At 40.1% G+C, this 12,145-nt stretch overlaps 1 protein-coding gene across 1 annotated transcript; it reads left to right on the forward strand.

Moving 5' to 3' along the window:
* Positions 1-3,053: 3,053 nt before the first annotated feature.
* LOC5565221 (ceramide-1-phosphate transfer protein) lies at positions 3,054-5,257 on the forward strand. Its single transcript, XM_001649501.2, has 3 exons — positions 3,054-3,441; positions 3,517-3,731; positions 4,578-5,257. Exons 1-3 carry the CDS (start codon positions 3,317-3,319, stop codon positions 4,874-4,876), a joined length of 639 nt encoding a protein of 212 aa, XP_001649551.1. The 5' UTR covers positions 3,054-3,316; the 3' UTR covers positions 4,877-5,257.
* The last annotated feature ends 6,888 nt before the right edge of the window (positions 5,258-12,145 follow it).

Below are 12,145 nucleotides of genomic sequence, written 5' to 3' on the forward strand. Positions count from 1 at the left end.
GCTTTATTTTGATGGGGTCAATGAATTTTAAAGGAAATCCAAAAATTTCATCACGCTGTGGGAATGGAGAGGGATGCTAAATAATGTAGGTAAACATTTTATTAAAACGTTGACGTGGTGCATTTTGACCACTCACTACATTACAGTGAGCTAGTTAGTTTTGAGACAAATTGATGCTGATTACGACCGATATGAAAATGTTTACGACGAATGGAAGCAACGGTAAGTAATAATTTAATTGCACTATTTCCAATAAATGAACAAAATCATATTGCACAATGTGAAAGTCGTCTTGGGAAAGAGTAGCTTGGCATCAGTTATTATCTGAGACGAGACTCGCGAAGCTGAGTTGTTTTTTTCTTATTACACTCTGTGTTTACATCAATCATGCATAAGCCGTTCAAACCCGCACATGAACATCACAGCAAAAAAATAATATATATTGCGTTCGCATCACACCGAAGCATGAATAGCCTGTTGAGTGAAATTTCATGCCAGCAAACAGCAGACATTATAGAAATAGCTAGTCTTGTGTTTAGATTTATCAGCATCTCTGGAAAAACTGCTCCGTTGACTGAGGTTTTCAATAACAGTTTGAGCGAAGTATCCACTTCAACAGAAAAGTAATCGCCTATCTCGATGCGTGGGTAATTTCTTGCAAGAAATGCTCAAGAAGAGCATTTTTCTTTGATCGCAGTACGCAGTTGAAAAGAAATGTCAATTCAAATGGAGCTCACTGTAGGAAATTTCTTGACCATTTCTTGGACAGAAATGTTTACTTCTCTTGAGCGGAACAGCATACCTAGCTTTATTTTGAATTCAATATTTTTCACTTTTTCAGCTAAGTATACTGTTTCGCTCAAGAAAAGTAAAGAAATTCCTTGATTGAATGGGTCAAGAAATTCCCTACAGAGAGCCCCTTTTGAAATGACATTTCCTCTCAACTGCGTACTGCGATCAGAAAAATGTGATTTTCTGACCCATTTCTGGGCATCGAGATAAGCGATTCCTTTTCTTGTCAGTAGCAAACTGTTGGCTTACAACAAACTCAACGAGGGATTTCACAATCGAAAGAATAAAACACCTACGCACGAAGTACCTTAACGATAACTTATTTATTAGATATGTCTCACAAGACGGTCGAATTCACACTATAACAAACATAACGCAACAACAACACGCCAGACCGCGCTTTTTCTCCCTCCTCCTTTGTCACGATACAGCGCTGCCAAATCACTTGAGGCGAATACTGCTTCCTCCAACACAAACCAGCCTATAAGCCTAATTTGCTGCTGAACAAGAATCGCTAAAGAAATTTGTCGTCGATTCCTTGCAGAAATTGTCTACAGTGACTCTCGTTTGAACTGTCATTTCTTTTCAACTGCGTACTTCAATAAGGCTATCCATGAGGACTTTCCGCGATACGTCTGACAGCCAAAAGTGTGCATGTAGCTGAAACGGAAGAGTAAACAAAGCATGCGAGTGCTATCAGAGCTTAACATTTTTCTTTGTAATCGAATGATCACTCCAATCGCGAAACGTCAAAAGCTCATGGTAAACAAAAAGACCAGCGTATCGCAGCTATCTCAAGGATTGCCTTATCAGAAAGAAGCGCTTTCTTGATCAATTCCTTGCAGGAATTTCCCATGCATCAAGATAGGCCAAGAAATTACTTGTCAGTAGCGAATCAGGCTATGGGCCAATGCTCGCGTTTATTCTTTTACGTTTGAGTGGTGCCGTGTTATTTATGTTACCATGAAAACGAGTGAATTCGGCCCCGCCTAAACGGCAAAATAGTGAACCCGTGCATCCATTCACGCAAAAAAAAAAATTGTGCGGTAAAAACTACTATTTAAGGGGGTCAACTTAAGCGCTCGCACCGGCAATTTGCAGCAAACAAGAAATACGCTTGATTTTACCATGTCTGTAGTCGAAATCAGATTGATGAAAATGATTGCTGTCAAATATACCAGGTATAGCAGTGGGATGTTCTACAAACATAGTAATTTGTTCTGAAATTCCATGGTAGTTTTAAGAATGGGCGTAGTCAGCTAAAATAGTATTTTCTACCACAGAATTTTTTCCCGTGTAGAAACGACTGTCTGCATTTGACGTACCGTGACAGCGGAATCTAGGCTGCATATGAAGTTGATATTTTTCCTCTTCGCGAGTCTCTCTCAGATTTGTATCAGCATTATTCATTGCAGTACTGGGAAATTTGCAGGTTCTCATTGATCAAAGCTCCGATAAGATAACGATATGATAGAAATTAGCACATCACCCTATTTTCTAGTTTTTGAGATTAGAAATTTAAGGAACACGCTCAAATTTGTACTGAATTCATGTTTTCAAATTGAGAAATCGACAGGGTTCTGAATTTTCGTGTCAATGATGCGAAATCTACGATTTTTCGCATGTAAGGAGAATGCTTTTTTCGCTTCCTCACGTGAACATCTTTTATCGCTCACACTTATTTTCCCTGGAGGTACGATGGAAGATAACCGAAAATCACTCCACTCTGGGGATAATTTATTTTTCACTCCATCATATTTTCGCTCACCAACTGCTCCCGAGAATTATCACTATGTGGATAAACAAAAACTAGTGCCGGCGACGGGTTGTCGAACCTAGAACATTGCTAAAAACAACCGCGATGCGTGCACGCTAACTATGCTACCACACCAACTTGACGAAAAGAGTGGTTAATTTGATGCATAAAAGCAACTGCTGCTCGTGGCGATGGATACAGGAAAAGTTCTCCATGGATTGGAGAAAGAGAAAACAAACTTCTCACAGCTGCGGAAGAGTGCAATTATCTATTTTCGCATTGTTTTGTGGACGGATAAAATCGCAAGGCAGCTTTTCGCTGAAAATTGCTGTGAGGGATAAATCCATTATCTTGAGAGTGAGTGAGAATTCGGAAGCCTGGAAATCGAGCAACTGCTGTTTCATCGCAGTTTCATTACAAATACATTTAAGCAAATTACAATTGGTAAACCCCTCGTTCGACAACCAGCTGACGTTTTTCATTCATAAAAATCGTTGTGCTCTGCTTGTTGTTCTTGTTCTTCGAGATTGCTTTGTTGTTCATCAAGGCGAAAGGATCGCCATCAGCATTCAGAAACGACAGCAGCAGGCGTAGGGATCGAGGCGGATTTTACGTTTACCTAACTGTAAAAGTTGTAAATATTATAGTAGTCCATTCATTCGGTAGTTCCTCGTAAACAAATCGTCGTAGTAATTCGTCCATTCATAATCAAAAAAACACTCGGAAACGAACCCAAACAAAACAGCCTGTGATTCGAACAACAAAAAAATGGCTCAAGATAAATTCGATCTTCAAAAAGTGCACGGAAGCTTCGAACTGTGTTTGGTTGGAATAGAAACCGACGACGATGTTTTCCTCGATCCCTACTTGGAAGCCTTCAAGGAACTGTACAAGTAGGTGTTCAACCTTCAAGAGCAGTTGCATTGTAATTGCAGGTGTTATTATTGCTCTTTGTTATCGATTTCCAGATTTTTCTCGCTGATGGGAACCGTCTTTGGCTTCGTCAGCAGTGACGTCAAGGAGAAGGTGGAAATCCTGGAGAAGCTCCGGAAGCACGCGGACCACGGTGAACGGTTCGAAACGGTGCGAAAAATGATGGACTACGAACGGGACGGCAATCTGCTGGCCAAGAAGGACTACGTTTCGGGCAGTCGGACATTGCTACGGCTTCATCGGGGGCTCGGTGAGTGCATTTTTTTTATAAGCGTGAAAAGATGATTGAAATTTGATTACCTTATCTTATCGATGCCACAAAGTTCTGTGTCCTGGTAATAGTACTTTTATTGCTTTCAATTTTTGATATACTGACTCTCTGCCACGTGTGATGTAAGAGCTGGTTTGCCGAGTGTGTAGCTTGTTGTTACCGAGCAAACAAATTAATTTACACGTTATTCAACAGTGTTCTGATGAAGAGAAGATCCTCCCCTATCTTCCGGTGCTGATAGTTTTCGTCCTGGTCCATTCATTTGCTTAGAAACAAGGAGCTACACACTCAGTTACCAATGGCTTTTAGGGCGAGATCACAAATTATGCGTAAATTATAGCCCTATAACAAAACAACATATTTCCGTTCTTCATACAAAATGGCCAAGTTTGGAAGCTTAGATCTTGACTCCTACAGCTCAGATTGAACTGAAATTTCTACCGCCACAAGGAAATAACTTGAAACTTGTGCAGTAAAAAACTCACACCATTTTGATCACAAACATTGAATTTATCGTGAATGTCCCATATTGAAAGAAATGTCAAAATTTAGGTTTTGATAAATTTTGAAAAGTATGAATTTTACAGAAAATTTTTGTTCTACATACTTGTTTCTTCTGATTTTGATTTTAACTTTTTGGGAGTGTAATGTTTGGTTGGATTCTAGGAGGAAATCATCGAATTAGTCAAGACAGAACCCTAACGGAGATACAATTAATATCTCAAAAAATCATTGGAGAAATGGATGTATAATTCAAGGGTTAAAACAATGAATCTTACATGTTACATCTTTTAATTTTTTACACTGATTCGTTTTTATTTTCAGATTTCATCTACCTGTTCCTGAAACGGCTCGGCGAGCTGGAAAGCGCCACCGCAAACACCTGCGCCGTTTGCCAAACAGCATACAACGAAACGCTGGCCCAGTTCCACCCGTGGTTGATCCGGAAGGGTGCCGTCATGGCCATGTACGCCATGCCCAATCGGGATCAGCTGCTGGAGAGGGTCTGTCTGGATGCGAGTGTGGCGATAAAGTTGCTTCCGGAGATGTTGGCCGTTGCTCGACAGGTGTACGATCGGACGCAAAATCTTTACACCCTGTACGATTTGCACGGATTGCCGTAAGGGGCCGTTTCAAGCTTCCTATAGCTACAAAAAAGACAGGACCACGCTAGATGGACATTTTTGACCGAATCGGATGTACAAGTTTCGTTTTAAGCTTTTATTGTGATAGCTGGAGTATTGTTTCGATTTAAGTTGAACCTAGCCAAATGTTGAAACCAGTTTTGAACGTATTTTTATTTCGTTTTGTTATTTTTATCACAGTTCTTTTTATGCTTCGGTAGACTCTTGTAGATGTTTGCGAAAAATGCGTCTGATCGCTAATCAATGTTGCTCAAAGTAAAAAAAATGCGGCCCAATTACAATGGAGATACATTCCTACGGTGCACTGATATAATCGCTTAACACTTTGTCGAATTCAGACGAATAAATAACAGAAACTGAGCAGTTGTTTTATTCAAAAACTACAGTTGTGTTCAGAATAATAGTAGTAAAAGGCGATTTCCATACAAAATGCTCAACTTTGGCATGCTGTAACTTTACAAATATACTCGATTTTATTATCACAAAATTTGAAAATTTTCACACTACCGGCTAAAAAGTTAAGCACCAGGTGAAATCGCTCAAAATAATAGTACCGTCAAACGGGGCTTCTTTTGACATTATTTTCACATTCTTCAACTTTGAAGATTTGTAACTCATAGAATTATGGATAGATGTTGATAATTCTTGCATATATTTAAGTTGTACGTAACAAATGTATGTACGTATGTTGTATGTACGTAACAAATGTGCAAAATATGAGGCAAAACCATCAAGAAATAACAAAAATGCTGAAATAGTGAAAAAAGTGTGTCCTTTAAGACAAAAAAGGGGCTACTTTGGACATTTTCACAATTTGATAATAAAATGATTCTTTCTTATAAATTTCAAATTGATTCTATAGATAATCGTTCATTGTGATGTTGTTGAACGTTTTTTCATTAATATACATTATTTAGAAAATTGCAAAGCTCGAAACAATTACACAAATATAACAAATTTCAGCGAAACGTGATATTCACTATTTTCAGTTTGCAGAATGAAACATAAACTTTCAACTTCCTCGTAAATGGAAATATCAGTTACGAATGCTTGATTTTTGAGTTGACATAAACGAATGATGCAACTACTAGGTACTGCGATGATTAATGAGTTATGTACAAAAACTGTCTTTTCTATTCTAACTGTTATATGAACGATATGTAGGAGGATCACATTAATACATGTAACTAAAAAGTAATTTTCATTAAAAACGCAATCTATGAAGTAATTTTTGCAATATCATAAAGAAGTAAAAGATTGTTTTTTAATATGCTTTTAGCTTCTTAGCAGTTTAGAGCTGACTGAAGATTAGTTGATTTTAACAATTGAAGGATGCAATTGTTTCGTACTGCAAATGCATGTAAAATATGACGGAAAATATATTTTTAAAAGAATATGTTATGAACTTGTCATTGGTACGGATTAAGATATGTGTGTTTTATATCTATTCAATTTTCCAAAAATTTTTTTTAAGATTTTTATGTTGTAAAATATACAAACCAAAACATTATAATAAAATAAAAGTCGTAAAAATAAGACCTTTGATCATTTTTTTAAATAAAACAGCCATTTTAAGCTAAACAAATTTCAATGTTTTTGTGAAACACGATGATTCGATAGTTTTGTGATGTTCACAATAACTTTCCACGACATGGGAAAAATTCAAACAATGTTTGCATGGTCAATGTTTTACACCTTGTGAATATTTACTAAGACTTTTATGAAATGTTTTCTTTTTTATCCTGTTATTGTTGATGTTGTTCCAAAAAAAAATCATGCCTGGTGGTAGTGCATACATTGGTTAATAAAAGTGCTGAAGACACAAAATAGCTCAGATTAATATTAACGCTACAAATAAATACAAAAGGTGAGTGTCCAAAGTAGCCCCCGGAATCAAAAGTAGCCGCGTCCGACGGTAGTTTTTCTTTTGTAAATTTTAGTTCAGCAACAATTTTGTAAAAGCTTGGCTCGTTTACACATTTATGGCTTGGGTGGAAATGGTTGAAATGATGAGTAAATAAAAATTGAAAAACCCAAAATACTGCAGATATTTAAATAATTAATACTACTATTATTTTGAGCGATTTCACCTGGTGCTTAACTTTTTAGCTGATAGCGTGAAAATTTTCAAATTTTGTTATAATGAAATTGAGTACTATATTTGTAGTTCATTGTCGAAATTTCATGCCGATTGCTCATATGGAAACAAAGTTACAGCACGCCAAAGTTGAGCATTTTGTATGGAAATCGCCTTTCACTACTATTATTCTGAACACAACTGTATATATGCTAGATCAATATCCCTTTTAAAATATAAAGGGTTAGCTTTAGCTTAGCTTAACTTAGACTGACTACACATATCAATGGTTGCTATTCCGTGATTGACCGAAGTCAGTGAAAATGCACAAAGAATCAACTAGAAGATCGGCTGGGATTGGCCATAATCTTCTTCAGTGTGCATAATTCAGTGCCTCTATTTATACTTGGTCAATAACGGCGCCGGCCACGTCCTTGCAGTCAGGTGGGATTGGGGGAAGGAATGTTAGTGTGTAACCTTTGCTATTTGGAGACCGTGTTTGCCTCTGCATCTCCACAAAGGTTAGTGGGAGGGATGTTTGTTAATGGGGAGGATCGTTCGGTCACAGGATTCTCTTTGATAAGCGATTAGACCATGATAAATAATTATTGGTGAGATATAATGCTTATATGTAAATATGATATTTTCATTTGGTATGAACAATATCTATGTAGAGAAAAATTATGCCGACACTTGAGGTGACGAACCTTTCGCAAGTCTACACTTGTAGTGTTGAACCATTCAAAGTTTTTTTTTAAATACAAAAATAAAGGTAAAAAGAAGAAGGTGTTTAGAAGAAAAAAAAATTGACATAAATAATTTATGAATCAGAGTTTATGTCGACACTCACAGTGACGAACCATTCATAGTTTGTTGAAAAATCATATTTACGTCTCACCGTTGTAACGATTAAAGGTGCAGCACTCAGAGAAAATAGGCGCGTGACCCGAGAGGGAAAACAACTGACGACTGCTCGGGCTTTCTTGACGCACTGCCCAGGAGCAAGCGTCAACGTCGAAAGATCAAAAAGAACTCAGATCAATATCCCTTTTAAAATATTAAGGGTTGTCCATAAACCACGAGACCATTCATTTAGGAATTTCAGACTTTCTCTCAGCAGGTATGAAGAAAATCTATCCGAACTTTTTTGCAATCTACTACAGGTGACACACATGGGTTTATTCTACGAGTGGCGTGAGGTGAGAATTGCTGGTCTCGTATTATAGCGAGGTGACAATAGACCATTTCCGTGAAAAATTTTTATTGGCTTATATGCTTTCTGTCAATTTACTGAACAAACTTTCCTAAGGAACCGATATGTTTTGGAGCCTTTAACTGTAAGAAAACAATGAAAAACTTGCGGCACGTTAGCGCACCCGTCGGTCCCCTACAATTTGTTTCACCCCTTTTTCCCCTATGGTTTTGCCACCATGTTGTGGTGAATTCACGATCAGCTGGCATGACCAGATGATTTTTGCTTATGTTTTCATTCATCATAATGGGCTCCGTTGCGGTTTCGCTCACTCTTTCCTTCACGGCTCCCGAAGTCTCCGTAATCACCGCGGAAACCACCTTCGCCGCTTCGGCCGGTTATGACCGCACCCGGCGAACACTACACGGTTCTGTAACGCAAGGATTGTAGTCGACAGATGCCTGATCTCCCTGCTTCGTGCCAACGAGGATTGAATATGCCGGAAGATTCCCGCCTAGAGGCAGCAACAGCCGCTCAAAATTTACTTGCGCGGCTGTTGCTGCCTCAAGGCGGAAATCTTCCGGATCAACAGCCAACAGATAGATTAAGGTATTTGTCGGCATGAATAGTAAAAAAAATAGCCTCTAATAGAACTAGCGGTACCGTAACTGCTGGGTGGATGAGAGATTTGTTGTTAGGGGGTGGTTTTGAATTTTGAATCTGTGGAGGAAAATATATTTTCCTAAAGAAAGACTTGAATCGGGTTGGAGTTGGAACTGTGATTCAGAACGGGTTGCGCCAGTTCCAACCTGGTTTAAAAACGTTTGTTTGAGTAGTTTCGGTGGCGCTCCTGTTTGGGGCGCCCTGACCGGGATCACGGTCAGTTTGAGCGCGCATCTGATTTGACGTTTGCAAATGTAAACAAGCATCCCAATGCAGGGGTGGAATCGAAAAACTGTTGCGAAATCACCACGCTGATACCCATAGGGTTGAACAAACTGTGCCGCATCTCGACTTATTTTTCAAAATGTGGTGAATATCCATGTTTTCAAAAATTTGTAAGAAAATCAGGAGTGCATATGCACAAAATCTGAAAGCGTTAATATTCATTAAAAATGATTGTCTTTCGAAGAAAAATATAAAAACTGGGGGTTAGATCTGACGGAAATGGTCTATTCTCGACTCGAGTGAAGTGACTCGCCGTGTAAATCGAATGGAGAGTCATTTAACTCGAGTCGAGAATTGTCACTTCGCTATACGAGACCGACAATTATCGCCTCACGCCACTCGTAAATTTGACCCGACAGGTTTCGTTTTTCGGCAGAGAGGCCTGTGTCATCCGCAAACAAAGATGGTTGACATTTCTGAAGTAACTCAGGTAAGTCAGATGTGAAAATTTTGTATGATATTGGCTCCAAAATGCTATCTTGAGGAACACCAGCTCATACAGGAAGTCTTTTAGACTTTGAAGTTCTTATAATCACCCCTGAAGTGTACGATTTGACAGATAACTTTGGATTATTCTAACAATGTATGTTTATTAGGTGATTCAAATCACGCCGACGATTTTGACTTTCGACGAGCTGAAAAGCGCTATCGCTACCGTCGAATGGGCTACACTGTTCATTGGTAAGGACACGGACGAAGCGGTATGTACTTTTTATGAAGTTCTGCATCGCATTCTGGACGAGCACGTTCCGCATAAACGACGAAAAAGTACACATCCTTTCAAACATCCATGGTGGACATCCGAGCTGCAGCACCTTCGTAATATTGTTCGTAAATCTCGAAGGCGTTATTTTCAGTCACGAACTGTTGAGAACCGTGACAAGCTTCGTCTCCTAGAAGCCAGCTATATCGACTGTCAAACAGCCTCGTTGCGACGCTACGTTGCTCGCATGGAAACGACTGCAAAGGAAGATCCCTCCGCCTTCTGGACCTTCATACGGAATCGCAAACGTGTGAACAAATTCCCAGCAGAAATGGCTTTCCGAGACACCGTCGCTAACTCCCCCGAAGGTATTGCTAATTTGTTTGCAGACTTTCTCGAAAACGTACACTGCACAAACCCGCCGACGTTCTCGCCGGACAGTCTCAGGAATTGTCCCACTTTCGATCTAAACCTCGAGCCTTTTGACTTTGCTCAACAGGATGTATTATCTGCCTTGCAAAAATTGGACACCAGTAAAGGCCCCGGTACCGACAATCTTCCGCCGTTACTCTTCAAGAAATGTGCCGATTCTTTCCAAATTCCATTGACAATCATTTTCAACAAGTCGCTCCAAAGCAGAACTTTTCCGATGCTTTGGAAGACAGCCTCAGTCATCCCGATTTTTAAGGCAGGCTCTACTCGTGGTGTTGAAAATTATCGAGGAATTTCAATTCTGTGCTGTCTGGCGAAAATTTTCGAAGAACTGGTTCATAATATCCTGTACACTGCATCTCAACCGCTGATATCTCAATTCCAAAACGGATTTGTTAAAAAGCGGTCAACGACAACGAATCTCATGACGTTTCCTTTCGACGGAAATTGAAAATAAGCACCAAGTTGATGCCATATACTTTTACTTTTCCAAAGCATTCGACAAGGTACCCCATGATCTTGCCATTTCAAAGCTCAGACACTTAAGGCCCAAACGCAATGATAGCGGAACGGCAACGGAATGCGGAACCGGTTCGCCAGCATGTATCACAACATCTCGACTGAGCTGACAACGAATGAAACTGGATCAACACTGAGTCGACAAGCTGATTATAGTTCATGCTGGCGAACCGGTTCCGCATTCCGTTGCCGTTCCGCTATCATTGCGATTGGGCCTTTAGGCTTTCCAAATTGGATAGCTGATTGGCTGCGGTCATATCTGACAAACCGAAAGGCATTTGTTAACATCAATGGCACATATTCTCGCGTCATCTCTGTAACGTCTGGTGTACCGCAGGGAAGTGTGCTTGGGCCTCTGATTTTCGTTTTGTTAATAAACGATCTGTGCTTTCGTCTGAAATCCGGAAAGCTGTTTTACGCCGACGACCTAATAATTTATAGAACCATCGCATCTCACCTGGACTGCTGCGCTCTTCAAGCTGATGTTAATGAACTTGAATTGTGGTGCCAGGAGAACGGAATGGAGCTCAATATAAAAAAAATGTAAATCCATCGCTTTCTCTCGTCGACAATCACGAACCGAATTCGATTATAAGATCGGATTGGAACCGCTTGAACGCGTGGAATCAATTCGTGATCTTGGAGTAATCATCGATACAAAAGTGCGTTTCAACGATCATATCTCTGTAATTAATGCTAAGGCGTTCGCGGCCCTTGGGTTCGTTCGTCGCAGTACAAACGATTTCAATGATATTTATGCGCTTAAATCGCTGTACTGCTCGTTAGTTCGCACAGGCTTCTGGCATCACAATAATACTTACTTGATACTTGATGGGCTACAATTCGCTACGATGAATCTGCGCCGAATGGATGAGTCTTCTCCACTGGGCTCGGTCCTGGGCCAATCGCTTCCAGTCGCCCTGAACGTTAAGTGCCCTTAAGTCCTCCTCAACCGCAAAAAGCCATCGTGTGCGCGGCCTACCACGAAGTCGGCGGCCTCGTCCGGGTTCTCTGTTGAATATTATCTTTGCTTGTCGTTCTTCCGGCATACGGGTAACGTGACCAGCCCAACGCAGCCTGCCGTGTTTTATGCGCTTGACAATATCCACCTCTTTATACACTTGGTACAACTCGTGATTCATGCGACGCCGCCAGATGCCGTTTTCTAGTTTACCGCCGAGTATTGTTCGCAGCACTTTACGTTCAAACACCCCGAAAGCTCTCCGGTCGACTTCCTTCAATGTCCATGATTCATGGCCATAAAGGACAACCGGAAGGATCAGTGTCTTGTATAACGCGAGTTTTGTTTTCGTTTGCAGGCTACGGGACTTCAGCTGGTTACGGAGCCCGTAGAAAGCCCGACTCGCAGCTGCAATA

The sequence above is a fragment of the Aedes aegypti genome, chromosome 2 (genome assembly GCF_002204515.2).
Source record: "Aedes aegypti strain LVP_AGWG chromosome 2, AaegL5.0 Primary Assembly, whole genome shotgun sequence".
In the NCBI taxonomy this organism is placed as follows: Eukaryota; Metazoa; Arthropoda; class Insecta; order Diptera; family Culicidae; genus Aedes; species Aedes aegypti.

Excerpts from the sequence above, each read along its gene's own strand:
- LOC5565221 (XM_001649501.2), top strand. The coding sequence starts at position 3,317 with ATGGCTCAAGATAAATTCGATCTTCAAAAAGTGCACGGAAGCTTCGAA. Across the intron at positions 3,442-3,516 it reads GCCTTCAAGGAACTGTACAA|ATTTTTCTCGCTGATGGGAA; the intron begins GTAGGTGTTCAA and ends ATCGATTTCCAG. Across the intron at positions 3,732-4,577 it reads ACGGCTTCATCGGGGGCTCG|ATTTCATCTACCTGTTCCTG; the intron begins GTGAGTGCATTT and ends TTTTATTTTCAG.